Source organism: Brassica rapa, chromosome A05 (genome assembly GCF_000309985.2).
Source record: "Brassica rapa cultivar Chiifu-401-42 chromosome A05, CAAS_Brap_v3.01, whole genome shotgun sequence".
Taxonomy (NCBI): domain Eukaryota; kingdom Viridiplantae; phylum Streptophyta; class Magnoliopsida; order Brassicales; family Brassicaceae; genus Brassica; species Brassica rapa.
Window position 1 is genome coordinate 9,986,358 of NC_024799.2, and position 16,919 is coordinate 10,003,276.

Below are 16,919 nucleotides of genomic sequence, written 5' to 3' on the forward strand. Positions count from 1 at the left end.
GAATAGTTAACCCGCACGTGGACCATGTTAAATTTTAATTTTTCTTGGACATGTGCTCTCGTCGACGTTAATTCTTGGTTCCATTGTCACCGATAACTTAGAAAGGATAAGGACATAACCGGATAAAAGGTATATGAAATGTTATCAATTTAATAACGTCAAAATCAAAGCTATTTACTTAATTTTGACTCCAAACTTGGTTAGATGGCAAATTCACTCATTATTATTCAACAAAATCTCTGCTTCACCAAAACAAAAATTTATACATTCAACAAAATATTTTGATTCATGTGTATATTTTTTTAGTTTATCAAAAGTCATATCTATGTGACAATTTCTTTAAGTGAAAACTGAAAACACACATACCAAGTTTTGCTTAATCCGAAAACCTTTTTTAACTACAAAACACTATTTTTTGCTAAACCAATATTTTTCAAAAATAATGGCTGAAAGTAATGTTTTTGCGAAGACTTTTTCGTTGAATTGTTCCAATAGAAATTTCAGTTATATTTAGAAGATTTAGGTTGCAAAGTTCATACGCATTTTTGGATGGCGGTGTTAATTCGACGTGGGGACGTGACACGCATTGATGTCTTCAAAGCACTTGTACTTTGAATCTCTGTCGTTATATTTTTCTTGGGAGATAAAGGAGAGATGATGTTCATTTACTAAAATAAATCTCAAAGGTAGAAATATGCTGATCGATGTATGAGTATGATATAATGACAGACACTTGAATACATGCCACGTCGCAAACACCACCATCCAAATGCATGAACTTTACATTGGTTATCATCAGCCATCTTGAAGATCTCTGGAGTCAGAAGATGCCTCAAATACTACGTGCATATCTTAGTGGAATCACTTACAACCACATTATCATTGCCAGACCCGGTCCTGGATATATAGAAGCTGAGCAATCATGTGCTGGATCAATTCTTACGTTAACGTTTCAATAGTTATAGTGGTATAACCGTATATTGATTTTGTTTATAATGGATGCAAAGTTCGACTCTTGACATGAATGCGGTCCGAAGCTATGTTTTGGTAAATTGTTAGAAAAAAATGTTTTGGTAAATTAATTTTCTTTTTATAAACCCTATCGATTATCCGGTTGGACCCGGAAGGAATACACTTGCTGTTACATAGTGAACTAACTTGAAATCGTACCACACTGTCTTACTCGAATTTAAAATACCTTCGACTATTGGTAGAAGATGAACCGAATGTTACGATCCACCATATAAACCACTTGGACCGAGACTCAAACCTAAATTGACTAAGTATAGCGATTGGTAAATTAGCTTATAGTGGGCATAATAATCAATTTATGCTCCGGATCAGACTATTTCATGTAGGCATGTCAAAAAGATAAAACCGAACCAAACCAAACCTAAAACACATAATCTATGAAATTCAAACCAGAATATATCTGAAATGATCATGCATGGTGGTATAAAATATATGTGAACCAATCTATTATTAAATGAGTCCAAATAGATAACCTGAAAATCTGATTAACCTAGAAAAATCTAAAATTTTTGAAAAACGATACTAGGATTTGAATTAGTATCAAAACAAGTATATAAAAACCTAAAAAAAATACCTCAAATACTCATTTCTGTTTATTTTAACATAATATCTCAAGTACCTAAACCCAAAGTATTAGTAACCAAATATGATATAAATTTGGATTCAAAATGTTATAGCCTGAGTTATAAAATAATATTGAACCCAAGTATTATTAACCTTGAATTGGCTTTTATTATAAGCCCATATTAATATTATTTGTATTAGTAAGCCCACACTTATGGGACGGTCAATGATCAAAGCAGATACGCCATTTTATACATCTCTCTCTCCTAGGGCTGTTCAATATGGTAAAACCGAACCGTACCGAACCGAACCGAACCGAAATAGACAATATGGTTTGGTTTTGGTATATACCATATAAACCGAATGGATATAATTTTCTAAAAACCGTAGGATTTGGATATGGTTTGGTATATAACCGATTAAACCGAATAAACCGAACAAAACCGATTAAAAGTAGAAACATGTAAATATGTATCTATTTTATAACAATACATGAAAATCTATCTGTTACATAATTTAAATTTGTGTTAATAATTATTACCATGATTTTATAGTAATAAAAAATCTTAATTTGTAAAACACTTGAACTATAACTAAATAACAATACATCGCAATTCAGACATCTTATTTTCTAAGTCTTTTTTGATCTTTTTGATTTATTTTAGTCTTCACTAAATTAATATGAAGATTATAAATTTGATGGACAATAATTAATGGAAAATTTTCAATTGAAAAAACATGACTTTAATGAACACTAAATATGGAAGAGTGAAAAAACTTTTCTTTTGTTTCATATTTTTATTTTCAAAATTTCAAGCTTTGATTTTAGTTATAGATTTGATTATTTTATTTGATGGTAGAAGCATTTTTACTTTTTTGTTCATTTATTTGAACATGTAATAGGTTTTTAATAAATGAGTGTGTTGACAATATGACTCTAAAATTCATATAATATGATCTCAAACAAAATAATTATGTTTTTTGGTATAAAACCGAATAAACCGAAAACCGACGGTATATAAACCGAACCGAACCGAAGTAAATATGGATTTAGAATGGTAGTTATATTTTACTAACCGAAATACCGAAAACCGAAAAAAACCGAAGCGAAACCGAACCGATATCCGGATTGAACACCCCTACTCTCTCCCTTCACTTACTCACTCCTCTTCGCTCGTGTTTGTAGTTCCGCATAAACCCTACCTTTGTTCGGTAAGTATGCAGTCAACTCCTTTCTGTCTAAATTCAGACACGCAAAAGATACGATTTTGCTGTGTTGTCCGGTCCCGCTTTCGAATCGCTTGAATAGCCCATGACTCAAATTCAATTTGTGTTGAATTTATCAGACTCGAGTCGATAAGCATGGATCAACAGCCCGAACCAGTTACTTACGTCTGCGGAGGTAAGCTGAGACCCATCTTCGTCGTCATCTCTATAAAAGATGGTGGTAGCTTTGTGCTTCCTTCTTATCATAGGAGAAGATGCCTCTTTTGAGTAGCCTTATGAACCCTAGTATTTTCATAATTGGCTTAGTTAGGAGGCATAGATCCATCTGATCTTTTTTCCTATGTTGTTTTTATCTTAATGACTTGAGGTTTTTGAGGAGGAGCTCTGCTTTGTTTTTTTTTTTGCTGTTTCTCACAAGATATCTCTTTACTTTGCTAAGCTTTTTTGTATGAATGGTTTTGGTTTTGAAGATTGTGGACAGGAGAACACTTTGAAGTCTGGGGATGTGATTCAGTGCAGAGAGTGTGGTTACCGTATTCTTTACAAGAAGCGTACCCGTAGAGGTGAGACTTACTTATATCGACACTGATGAAGCATTATTTTGTATTTGTCACACAAGAAACGCAAATGTGATATAGGGATCAATTTTTTGAATTTATAAGTTCTGGTCTACTTTACACCTTTCCGTTTAATTATATGGTCGCTGAATCTCTTGCAGTTGTTCAATACGAAGCTCGCTGAGAACCACAACCCTGAACGATAATGATATGAAGTCTGTTTAAGATGGCATATAGACTTGTCCTGCCTCTGTTTGTAATTTAACTTGACGTAAAATCTGTTTTTGTTTACGCTAAGTAGCTTGTTTTGGTTTTGATTTGATTACAATAGAGTGCGACTGTCTAGACATTATTCTTTTTTTTTGAATAAAAACCAAGTCATCATGTTAGAAAACAATAATACAAACACATCAAAACGAATGATCAAAACAAAGAAACAAAACAAACCTTGTTCAACAAGAATGTCATCTACAACTTTGGCAACCTGCAACACCTGTCTAGACATTATTCTTTCCCTTTATTGAATGCGGGAAAGGCTGTTTCAGAGCCATTATCATTGTGTCATTGCTCCCGATTTGCTGAATTAGTGTCGGACCCAAATCCCAACAAGACAAGTAAACAGCTTACTTGGGCCGTAAATGGAATGGGCCTATTTGTCTCTACCCGTGTTGAGTTCGACCTCATCGATCAGTATATGACTTCGAGCTCGCTGTAAAATGGCGAGGCCCGCATGAACAGAAAGAGGTCAAAGCAAACATACTCTTCTAATTTATTAGAAGGAACATACCGGAGATTTCGGAGTGTACAATAAACCAAGAAGTAAATTACGGTAACAGTTGATCGAATGAAAGACTATAAAAAGAGAGGAGAGAGGAGAGAGGAGAGAGGAGAGAGGAGAAAGGAGAAAGGAGAAAGAGGGATACACATTCTAATCCTAGACACAACATACCCTCCAATTTGATCTCGATCTCACTCTCTGTACTTTCTCCTTAGTCATTGTTTTATTTTATTCATCGTACTTGAATCACATTTTATTAATAAAATCCATTTTTGTTAACTGAAATCTGATTATATTGTTACATTTGAAGATATAGTTATCCACATTACTTTCTTTTCTAATTTTTACAAACAATTATTATCAAATACTTGGTATGGTTTTAAGATCCGTGTATTCGAACCAAAGAATTCACGATCCAACAAACAAAAGAAAAAACAATTGAACTACGTTAAGGCTTGATTTGTTGACGTAGGTACATAGACATCTCAAACCCGGGCCGAGCCGCCACTTTCCAACGACAATTGTCGCGAAAATCAGAACCCGAAACTCATGTTCCCAAGAAAGTCAAAGACATAGTACCAACCAGCATTGGAATATTCGACCTTTTTGTACGCAAATTGATTCTCTCCAACTTTCCCAAAAATCTCAACCATTATAAAGACCCAAGAGGTTGTAAACATATACTATCATACTAAGGATGAGCACAATAAGTTCAACATGCTCTTCACCTTACCTAAACAATCTCCTAATCAACACACCAAACCCCATGGCCTCTCCGTCTCTTATGCTGCCGCATGCGGAGTGCCACTAACTACCGAGGAGATCAAAATTTATGACAACATTCCACCATGTTCAAAAACAATTTCAGATTACGTCCTCCATAAAATAGGAAACGGCCTCGCCCTCTACGAACCACTCATGGATCAAATCCATACATACGTGAAAAGTAAGACGAAAAGCGACGAAAAGCATCCCCAGCCGACTCTTTGAACAACCAGAAGGGAAGGAAAAAAACAAGATTTAAGAAAATTTGTAGCTTTATGATTGAATCTATGTTTTCATCTAGAAAATAAACTAATGATAAAAAATAATGAATCGAATGTCAGCAAAACCACTTTCAGCCAAACAAACACGGTCAACTATTAATCATGGTCCCTGATCAAGCATTCAAACACAGTCGATCCCGCACCCCGCGGCAAATAGCATCGACTAAAACTTATCAAAGGCAACATCGACCAGATATCAAGATAGTATCAACTAAAACACCCGAGTTCGCATAAATGATCTCAACAAAAAGCGTCATAACATCCTTTCCGAACATACGAAAGAGGCTCACGAGGCCCAATTATTTTTTTTTGTTTTTGTAAAAACAAAGAAGAAAGACAGTAACAAAAAAAAAGAAGTAAACACATTCTTAAAGAGACAATGAAATTAAACAGGAGCTCGAGAACAGCGTGTGAAGTTATATGAGCTTCAGAAAAAGAACCCGTGTACGACAAAGAGAGCCCTGGCACGAAAGATCCAGGTGAAACTTATTAGGGATCGGGCAGAGCTTGAAGGAAGGGAGCTTACAATGTATGAGATTGATGTTGCTTTCGACCTTAAAGATGTAATATATTGGGCTCCACCAACTCAGCTAGAAGGTATATGTAATCCGACTTTAAAACTTCATTTTGAGAATATTTCCTTCCTTGTGATGAAGATATTGCCTCTCATTTGAATTCTCAATTGCTCATCAATGAATGTCTTGATCTGATATGTGAAACTAGAAAACTAGATGACTTGAGAGTAAAAACGCTTGCTAGGATTCATCTTGAAGTTTTTTTTGACAAGAACTACTTCAATTAATCTTGAATCCGACTTTATGATGCTCGAGAAATCTAGACCTCTTCTTGAACTAACCAAATTGGGGGGGGGGGGGGGGGGGGGGGTGAACTTGATGTGGATAAGCTCTTGCTTGAGATAGAAAGCCTGCATGTCAAAAATAATATGAGAATGTGAACATTGTGTTTTATTTGATTGATGAAGATAGAATTGACTACTTTGTTATAACTTTGTTTGAGCATGTAGTTGATTTTGTGTTTCCACCAAATGTATCTGATTGTCACTACCATTTGAACTTCAAGGAGCATTCATAATGCATGGTACATATTTAGTGAAGTTCTTTGATGAAAAATCTGTCTATTTTCTATGGACAATAGTGTGTTTCTTTGCATACTTTGTTTCTTGTTTTTCTAGGAGAAGCACCAAAGGTGCATTGGCTCAACTCCCTGTTCGGAACTATGCTAGGCGTTAGTCGGGCGGCTACTCCGGTCCTAGCGAGTTACCAAAAAATCGGCGAGTAATCGGGGTATACGTGGGGCCTAGCTTTTAATACGATTTAATATATTTATAATATGTTTAAGTACCAAATATATGTTTTCATACATGCTTATATAAGTTTACAGAATAACATTGTTTTTCCAGTATACATCTGATTCAATAGTCACAAAAAGAAACTACCAATTCATGAGATAAACAAAAAAAAAACAGAATGTTTTGATCTTGAAAACACAAAATACAATAAAAGATTGCAAGTCTTCACCCTTTTTGTCTTCAGATCAAGTAAGTAATCACCATGAATTGGGAAGATGGGTTAGGAGTTAAATCTTGTAGCATACACCTGCAATAGTTTGGACAATACGATCAAACTTGCAATTAAACCATGGCAAATAAAAATACATACAACAACCAATACCTATAATAAACCAGAGCATATAAAGAGAGACATCATGTTAGATACAAACACTTGACTGACCATCAATAACAAATTAAAATCAAATTTCTCAGAAGTTCATTAACAAAAAACTATACTCCTACTTGAGTCAATGATATACACATGTTATATGCGATGTATGATTCTTCGTGTGAACAAGAACTACAATGTATGAGTCTTCAATACTTTGATGACAGGAAACATTAGTCTTCTATGCTTTGATAACATAAAAAAACGTGAACAAAAAGAGAATAAAAACAAACAAGTACGTTGAATCCAAACAAAGAATTAAAATCAGTTTCAAACAAACACAAGTGAGCAAAACGAAGAAGCAAAATAAAAAAAGATTATTACCTTGAATTAACAAACAGAGAACGGTTGGCCCACAATTTTGTCTTGAACTAGGCGGCCGTGTTTCAGATTTACACGGACAACGCCTGCAACCCTATCAGTAGATCTCCACGCCGCATCAGTAAAAACATCAATAGTTCCCACTAACCTTCGAAGGTGTCGTTGCCTTGTGATGCTCTGAAGCTGATTCTGTGAAGTGTGGTGCTGTGCTTCTTGCCACTCTCGGGCCAAGCGGATTGCTTTGTTCGCAATGGATCGTGGAGACAGATCCATGTTTTCGAAGATCAGGGAGTTGCGCGAAGTCCAAATGCTTCAAATAAACCCGTTGGGGGACAATTGGTGAGGCTGTTTCCTAGTTTTAGAGCCTGTTCGACGTCCATTGTCAGAGATATAAGGAGGGGTGTTGTCGTTGATAGTAACTCCCAAACTCTCTTGGTGAATCTGCAGTGTAGAAAGAGATGATCTGCCGACTCTACATCTCCACACCGAGCTCCGGTTATAAATTTAAAAGTTTGTTATGTGAATATTATACTAGAAACAAAAAACAGGAAAAATTAGAGATAATGCGTGTCTAAGCAGACAAAAAAAAGTATTTTCAATGTTTCGAAGAATCTTATCATATTTGGTATGATTGGTATTTTTTTTTTTTTTTTTTTGTTTTTTTTTGACAGCAAACGGCTCTTCTATTACTCAAACTTGAGGTGGTCTGGGAAGCCAGACCGGAATAGAACAACCAATAAAACATAATGATCTATAAAAAGAACGTGCATTTCGAGCTAGCGCATCCGCAATCTCATTCTGCGTCCTTGGAATGTAGATAATCTTGAGGTCTGAAAAACACAACCGAAGAGTTTGAATGTTTTAATATTCATGATATGGTCCATGAATAAATAGAATAAAGTTCCAAATATATATAAGACCATCAACAATGGTTTTTCTTTTCAACACTCTAATTTTGAATTTTTTATACTCACCATCATCTTCTCTTTCATCCACCTAATCATTCACATATGTTCAACTTTTATATAACAATAGTTTTTTTTTGTGATTAAATATCATAGTATTATTTGAGAACATGTTTATGTAAAAACGTTATAATTTTATTGACTCACTATTTTATAATGATGCTTCAGCTATTTCATAAATAGTGACATGACATTAATCACTAAGCATTTCTAAACTTGATGACATGGCTAATACAATCAACTCACGAGATATCTTCTCCTAATATCCTGCATTTAATATTTGAATAATTATAAAAATCTTTAGAATTTATTAGAAAATATTTTATTTAATAGCTTATCGTGAAAGCTAGATCATTTAGAAACGTAAACTAATTTGCTATATAAATATCATACCACCCCATTTGTCTCACGCATCTGTCTTTTACGCTTTCACTAGGTACTAAGCTGCGCTGTGCGCGGAGTAAAATAGTTTATTGAATTATTTATTGTATGTTGTAGTAAAGCATTTTGTTGTATACCTTTTTCTCGGGACATGCATTCATATATATGTTCAGATTCAGTTAATCTATTTAGATTTTGGATTTTAAGAGTTAGAAATTTAAATCGTATTCGGATATTTACAAATTTTGGTTTGGATTTGGTTCGAATCATTGCGGATTCAGTTTGAATTCGAGTTCGAGTATCCATTTTAATTATGTATTTTTTAACAAAAATTCAAATATACTTAAATTCTCAATATCTGAAAATAAAATAATATAAAACTTAAAATTGAATAATGTGAGACTAATATTTAAATTTACATAAAATTAATTCAATTTAAACATTTGGATGGAGAACATATAAATAGTTTCAGTATTTTGAACATTTTATGTGATGTTAAAAAAAGAACATTTTATGTTATTTTTAGATATTTTCATATTTTTTAATATCTAATAGATATTAAAATTTAAAATAATTAACATATTTAAGTATATAATTGTGATTTAGATATTTTTGATATCCATCTGAGTATTTAATCAGTTTTAGTTTGTGTTGAAAATTACTTTTAAATCTAGTTCAGTTCGGGTCTTCGGATCCAGATATTTTACCTAGACTTACTTTCTTCCACTAATATAAAGCAAAATAAAATAAATGTAAAAAAAATATTCTGGGCTTATTTAACTTACATAATTATTGGACCATACTTTAAGAATACCAATAAAAATGGTTGGGCGTTGTGTTAATATTGTTGAACATGTTGCAAAATTGACGTAGTCTGTAAATAATAACATGTATTTTCTTATATAATATTGGTAAATAAAATAAAACACGATACAATCTAGTGAAAAGAGTTAGAGTTGCATGGAAATAATGTGATTTTTTCACTCGGCACATGAAATCTGATTTTCAATCGATTTCATGAATTTTCTTTTCTTTTAAAGGTTTTCTGATTTTTTAATTTTTTTTCTAACAATCTGATTATGTTTTTAATTCTTGGTCTGATATTAAAAATCCGTAAAAAGAAAAACTATATTTGGCTATATTAAAGATCTGATTTTGTATATGGTGTTTTTACCTCAGTTTTCTTAATTCATAACAAATCACAATGATTTATTGTCTTCCTGTACAGAAGCCTCAACCATGGCTAAGTTTGACAATATACGTAATTTTCAATTTCTAAAAATAGTTTCATTACAACATTTTAGTTGATGCGAATCTTAATGATTTTGTAAATTTTGTCTTTCAAAATGATATTATTCAATAGTTGTATAGAGAGAGTTTTAGTTCACTAATACAAAGATTAAAATTGCAGGAGCTAAAAATGATCGAGTTGATTAAAAAAATAGTGTAAACTCGTTAAATTGTCTGCAGTGAAGTTAAAAAATGTATATGAATACATTAATTGTTAAATGATCGACACGTCATTATATTCAAATTGAAATCGATGTGAAACTGACACATTACAATATAATGTGAATGCATTAAAGACAAATGCTTCTATTTTAATATACAGTAGATATATTTTTAATCGTTCTAATTTAAATTTAACTTATGTGATTTAGGCAGGTTTATGATCCACAAGATGATAATCAATAAGTAGCTCGCAGACGGGAACACCATTACTGATAATTTATTTGTGACTCTTCTTCTCTAATTATTTCGTAATGATTCCTCCTTTGAAGCCTATGAAATCGTCTTCCTCGTTTCACCTTTTTTCTAGACAGGTAAATCCCTTTTTTTTTCATATTTCAAAGTTGATTTGAAGAATTTATACTTCAATGCAATTGGTTTAATATCTAATCTATTAATATATGATCATATTTTTATCTACTATTAACAAGTGTAGGACCATTTAAAGAATTAGTTAATATGACATATTTGATTATTTACATTAATAATAAACTAACTATAAATTTGAATTTATTTTTTAATTATAAAAAAATCTGTTAAAAAATCTAACAACATCTCGCTAAAAATTTAAATATTTTCATAAAATAATAAATTAATTAATTTTGTAGTTAGTAATATAATTTTATTATAAATCAATGTTAATTAAAATTTTATTCTAAAAAAAGAAGATAAAAATTCTATACTTTTTTTTTAAAATTTAATAATTATATTATGTATTATATAAAAATAGTATTGATTTATTTATTAAATATGAAAAATTATATTAAATAGGTAAATTAACAAATTTTATTTTTTCAAATTGTTTCAATTAAAAAAATGATCACTCATCATTAAAATGGGTGAAAATTAGTAAAATATATAATATTTTTATACAAAAATAAATTTATTAACATAGGTCAATCTTTACAGCTTCTATTTCTTCATGTTTGGTGATTATGATGTTTGGAAAGAGAGATTAAGGTCAGTGATGTTTACTTGGGTCACACTCATTGTACCAATGTCCTTGTATTGAAATCATTGTATTAGTAAAATATAGGAATCACATGTAATACACATAAGAACAAGATAAGTATAAACTTTTAAGTTGATTCCACGATGGTCTGGACAGCACATTCTTAAATTTAATTAATCCAATCTCTTTCCCACGTCCGTCTTGACCATGTTCACTTCTCAACGATCATACATGAATGTGCATATATATGTGCTCTATGGCAAGGAAATTGTAGAACTAAACAAACAATGGGGAAAGAAAATGAGAAAGTTGTGGTTTTGGATTTCTGGGCAAGTCCTTACGCCATGAGGACGAAGATTGCCTTGAGAGAGAAAGGAGTCGAGTTCGAGACTCAACAAGAAGACTTGTGGAGCAAGAGTGAGCTCTTGCTGAAATCAAACCCTGTTCACAAGAAAGTGCCTGTCCTTATCCACGGCGGCAAACCCGTCTCTGAATCTCTCATTCAGGTTCAGTACATCGACGAGACGTGGACTGATGCGGCTTCTTTCTTGCCCTCTGATCCTCAAGCCAGAGCCAATGCAAGGTTCTGGGCTGATTTCGCCGAGAAAACGGTACTTAACTGCAACATGTTTCAGTTTCATTTCCTCTGTTTTGTGCTGCTTGCTTGTGTTTTTCATTATGGTTCAATCCATTATGCAGATATCGTTTCAAGGAGGAAGAAAGATTTGGGGAAACAACAAAGGAGAAGAACAAGAGAAAGGCAAGAAGGAGTTTCTTGACAGCTTGAAGGTTCTTGAAGCTGAGCTTGGAGACAAGTCTTACTTCGGAGGAGAGACATTTGGTTATGTTGACATCGCTCTTGTCCCATTCTACAGTTGGTTCTATGCACTCGAGAAATGTGGTGATTTTTCTGTGGAAGCTGAGTGTCCTAAGATCGTGGCTTGGGGAAAGAGATGTGTTGAACGCGACAGTGTTGCTGCTTCCTTGCCTGAATCTGAGAAAGTTTATCAGCAAGTGCTTAAGCTCAGACAGATTTTCGGTGTTGAATAAATGCAAAAATTGCATTCTGAACATCTTTGAATCTTGTCTTTTTATGTTTCCGTGTTGCAAGTGTTTATTGTTGTTCTTTTGAGAAATAAACTGGCTGTCATTTTTTCTGGTTTATGATCCATCTGTTCGATCAAAATGTTTTTATCTTTATTAGTTTTCTTCTAATTTGCATTTTTTTGTCTATTTTTATAGCGAGGATAAAATGTGATTACGAATTATCTTGAAAATTAAATAGAGAAATTCTCTATGATAGACATAAAAAAATTTTAGTAATAAAAAAAAAGTTTAGAGTTAAGGGGTGGAGTTTAAAGTTTAAGGTTTAGGGTTTAAGGGTTTAGGGGGTTAGGGTTTAGAGTCGAGGACTGAGGTTTTGGGATAGGATTTCAAAATTTTAAAAATTAATAAAATTTAAAATTAATAAAAAAAATTATTTTGGTCATTTTAGTTTTTGAGGTCTATTTTTGTGACAAAAACTTAAAAAAGTCTATTCGAGAGAATTTTCCAAATTAATATACCTAATATAAAACAAATAGATGGTGTATTTAGACTAGTAGTGGTTCATCTTCGGAGTCGTATACAAAGTAGTAACAAACTCATGTAATTATTCGAAAAGGAAAATAACTTCTTTAAGATCCACAAACACTCCTCAGATGAAACAAAACAAGTACAATTTCTACACTAATTAAATCACTAAATATTATTTTCCAAACATCATTCCAAAAAGATATTCGTTTATGAAATAAGATCTTATAAACTCTTAAATCTTTCCACTGGTGTTTTATAGTGCCAATGGCGCCAGAGTCCAAAACATCCCCACCAAGACTATCGATAGGGCCGGTACCTTCTAAGAAGTACTTCATTTACCCAAACAAACAACATTCTCTCATGTGACCTATAATCATTATAATCTCTAAACAGTGTGCAACTCATTTTCACAATTCCAATATCTACAATCACCGTTTAAGCATGCATGATAATCATTTTCAATTTATACAACCTAAATATTAGATGCTTTTTTCACATCAACCATGCATGCATAAATCAACACCAAGATTTCTCTCTAAAATAAAGCTGACAATAACAAATATTAATGAACACAACAATGCGATAAAAAGTCAACATTTGGCTTATCATGACTAAACAAATATAATTTAGAGGAAAAATATGAGAAGAAAGCCGCACAATAACATAAATCACTCGGAAAACAAAGATGAGAAAAAGGTTAGGGTTCATATTTTCCACGCACATTGGCTCACGGACGCTACAGAAGTGATCGGCCTTAGCTAAGCAATCAAATTAATAAAGGAAAATAACTTGATCAAAATATAAACAGAAGTCTTTAGATTAAGATTTGACTTATGTAATCAAATTACAATTTTGATATTAATACGATTAATTATTTGCTAATCTTTAGGTATAAGATTTTTAATTTAAGCTAATTTACTTCTACGACAGTAGCTGATTCAATACACATAGAGTTAGCAGGCTGGCAGTAACAGGAAACTGATTCCGAAAAAATGGTGGCTCGGTTTTGGATGTAGTGGTTCCTCCTCGATGGTGGCGGCAGAACGATAAGGTGACGATAGTGGTGGCTCCACAATAACAGATAACAACGATGGCACGTAATTTTAGTCTGGAGACGCTTCATTATTTTCTAGCTTTGTATGATTGTATCTTTAATATATGGTGGCTCCTCCTTAGGTAGGAAGAGACAGGTTCCTAAGCTTAACACTTCCTAGATTTGAAGCAAGTGGACTAGGCTAGTGGTTATTAACCAAACTGATCCAAACCGAAGAGTTCGGTTTTTGGTATAGCTCGGTTAGAAGGTTTCATTCGATTCGAGAATTGATTAGTTCGGTTTTCAAAAAAAAGAAGAGAGATTAAACTAAACTATGTTGATATTAACCAAAATTCTGAACCAAACTAACCTAACTAACAAAATCCCAAACCAAAATAACCGAACTAACATAAATAACCAAAATTAACCAAAGTTTACCAATTTTTTAACCAATTTAAACTGAAATTTAACTGAATTTAAAACCTAAATTTGGTTAAATTCAATGGACTTTTGAAACCATATTATTCGAAAATCAAACCAAACCGAACCAAATGTTTTTCGGTTCAATTCAGCGAGATTTTGACTATACCGAACTAGCCAAGTTGTGAACTAACTGATCCGAAAACCTGATCTAACCGAATCTACATGCCTAAAGTGGACGCATCGCATTCTTAATGAAGGAAATTGTGATATTACTTTTTGTATATTTATATAATATTTACTTATAACGTTTAATCATTTGGCTAATTTTCTTTACACTTAGAAATGTTCTTACCATCTACATCGAGAGCACACACCTTGAAGAACTTAAAGAGAGTTATTTTATGCATGTTGCATCATGCATGTTTAACAATGATATAAGCTGATAAAAGATGTATATAATAGGCAAAAAATATATTATAATGTAAACCGATACCATGAACGAATAGCAAAAACTGTGTCAAGTCAACTTGCCAACTATTCTTAAAATTGTTTGTTTATTCGTAAAACTATTAAAAGGGTATAAGTGTATAACAAACTCCATTTTTATTACTTTTGTTACGTATACTACTCTCTTACAAAGTATTGTAATGATATATCGAATAATATTCAAGAAAAGAAAAAGTAACCGTCACCTTTTGAATTTGCCAAAGCTTTTTTCTTGGGTACATTTTTTCGTTTGCTAGCATCTTTCAGGAAAGCTCAGCTTGTCATTACATCACATCTTTTGCCAATAAAAATTTCTTTCGCTGAAAGAGAAAAGAACCTTTCACATATTAAAATACATTAAGTAGTGATTATCTACCTATATATCCATACAAAAATGACAACCTTGTTTTAAAAGAAACGGAGTAGAAAAATAGAAAAATATCAAAAAGAAGTAACAATAAGAATAAAAACCTTTTACCAAAAAACAAAGTAGAAGAAAAAACGAAGATAAAAGTGCAATTAGAGCCTGAGTAATTTTGTTGTCTGGCCAAGAATACCAGCAAAGTAAAAAGGCAGAAAAGAAATATCACAACAAATCCACAATTTATGGAGCAAAATCAACAGATTTATTATGCACCTATGGAGAAACTAAAAGTTCGCAGAACATTGGGGGTGATTGGTTAGGCTGTATAAGCTGACTTTAGCTTTAATATTAATTTATAACTTTTAAATCACCAATCATATTTTATCTTGTTTTCTAATGTTACAACCAAAAAATAAAAAAATGGCTGTAAAAGTCTTATTTTTTAAAGTCTCATATTTTTAGTTGTAGGAAATATATTGCTGTAGCAATCAATTTAAAAGCTACATCACTTACAGTTACATAAAAAAATCCTACAACTTAAATTATACAGTAAAGTTTCTACCGTTACAGTCCAACCAATCACCCCCAATATTTTTTTGGTTGGGACCGAGTATAATAAATAGTATTTCAACAAATATCAAAATTTGTAGAGGATATGTATGATATATATAATATATATATATATATATATATTTGTTTTTTCTTAACAAAATAAGAAAATTAAATTTTAAACATTAATCTCTAAAAATCATTATAAACCCTCAACTTAAATTATAATCCCTAAAATAAATTGAAATTCTAAATTTAATTAAGTTAATACTTTCTTTCAGTTTTAAAGAAAATATTGAAAAAAGAAAATAGTGAAATAGTGAAAAATAAACGTATAAAATCATAATAAAACATAAAATATATAAACAAAAATGGTGCTAAGCTAAGAGCATTTCCAATTAAAATACTGTTTTTATAATAGAAGTTTCACTTCAAGCTTAATTTATTTTGGAGTGAAATATTAAGTAATAATGAATAAAGGGAAATTGGATTGCATATACATAGCAATACCAAAAATTAAGTTTATAACCATAATAATTCTTTGGCTATGATATTCTTTGTATAATATGTATAAAGACAAAAAATACCCTTCATCCCACTATTTCGTTCTCACTCTCACTTACATCGTTGATCTCGTTCTTCTGAAACTATTTTTTTCTTTTCCAAAATTATACTCCCTTCGTTCTAAATAGATGATGTTTTCATATACCAATGTACTTTTTAGCTTTATCAAAAACTGTGTAGCCAATGATATTTTATAGTCTGTTTTTTGATTGGTTAAATAACTTTTATATTATATTTTAATAATATTTTTAAGATAAAAAATAAGTTTCTTAATAGTTGTGCACAATCTTAAAACTTCATGTATTTTGAAACAGAGGGAGTATTGATCTTTGTTCTCTTTCTTTTATCTCATGATCATTTACAAGTTTTATGAAATTCTTGGAAAGTGATACTTCGCATGCCGTACAATCATCTGATCTAACAACTGTGTCTTATCACTTTTCTTCATATCTTTGTTTGGATTTACAATTTTACTACTTTTCAATTGTTTCATCACCACCACCATCGCCACCCGTAATTTCCTTACCTCTTCCCAACATATCTTTTTCTCCTCTTCCATCTTTCGTGGTAGTTCTTCTCTTCCATCATTCATGGCAACACTTTTCAATCTTTCTGCAAGTTATAAGTTTCATGATTCTTAATATTCACCTTTCATACTCAAATATAATATTTTTTGGTTTATTATATTTGAAAAATAGAATAGAACTATCGTTTTACAATCTCTTTTTTCAAATTTAAGAAAAATGCTAGAAAACGTTTATATATAAGACTATAACTTTCTCTCTCTTTGTGTTTCATCCTTTTTTCTCTCCATTTTCTTTTTCATCTCTTTTTTCTTTCGCTTTTTCTTATTC

The 16,919-nt window shown here is 31.8% G+C and overlaps 2 protein-coding genes and 1 long non-coding RNA gene across 3 annotated transcripts; 2 read left to right on the forward strand and 1 right to left on the reverse strand.

Moving 5' to 3' along the window:
* The first annotated feature begins 1,810 nt into the window (after nucleotides 1-1,810).
* LOC108872064 (DNA-directed RNA polymerases II, IV and V subunit 12) lies at nucleotides 1,811-3,737 on the forward strand. Its single transcript, XM_018659365.2, has 5 exons — nucleotides 1,811-1,859; nucleotides 2,760-2,808; nucleotides 2,943-2,998; nucleotides 3,294-3,386; nucleotides 3,542-3,737. The coding sequence occupies exons 3-5, from the start codon at nucleotides 2,959-2,961 to the stop codon at nucleotides 3,562-3,564; spliced, it is 156 nt and encodes a 51-aa protein (XP_018514881.1). The 5' UTR covers nucleotides 1,811-1,859; nucleotides 2,760-2,808; nucleotides 2,943-2,958; the 3' UTR covers nucleotides 3,565-3,737.
* Nucleotides 3,691-7,770, reverse strand: LOC103868411. The gene is made up of 2 exons (XR_632865.3): nucleotides 7,268-7,770; nucleotides 3,691-6,820 (listed from the first exon to the last, which is right to left on the reverse strand). It is a non-coding gene; the product is annotated as an uncharacterized LOC103868411 (long non-coding RNA).
* A 3,543-nt stretch (nucleotides 7,771-11,313) lies between these two features.
* On the forward strand, nucleotides 11,314-15,867 carry LOC103868413 (glutathione S-transferase U28). The gene is made up of 2 exons (XM_009146512.3): nucleotides 11,314-11,682; nucleotides 11,771-15,867. The coding sequence occupies exons 1-2, from the start codon at nucleotides 11,359-11,361 to the stop codon at nucleotides 12,119-12,121; spliced, it is 675 nt and encodes a 224-aa protein (XP_009144760.1). The 5' UTR covers nucleotides 11,314-11,358; the 3' UTR covers nucleotides 12,122-15,867.
* The last annotated feature ends 1,052 nt before the right edge of the window (nucleotides 15,868-16,919 follow it).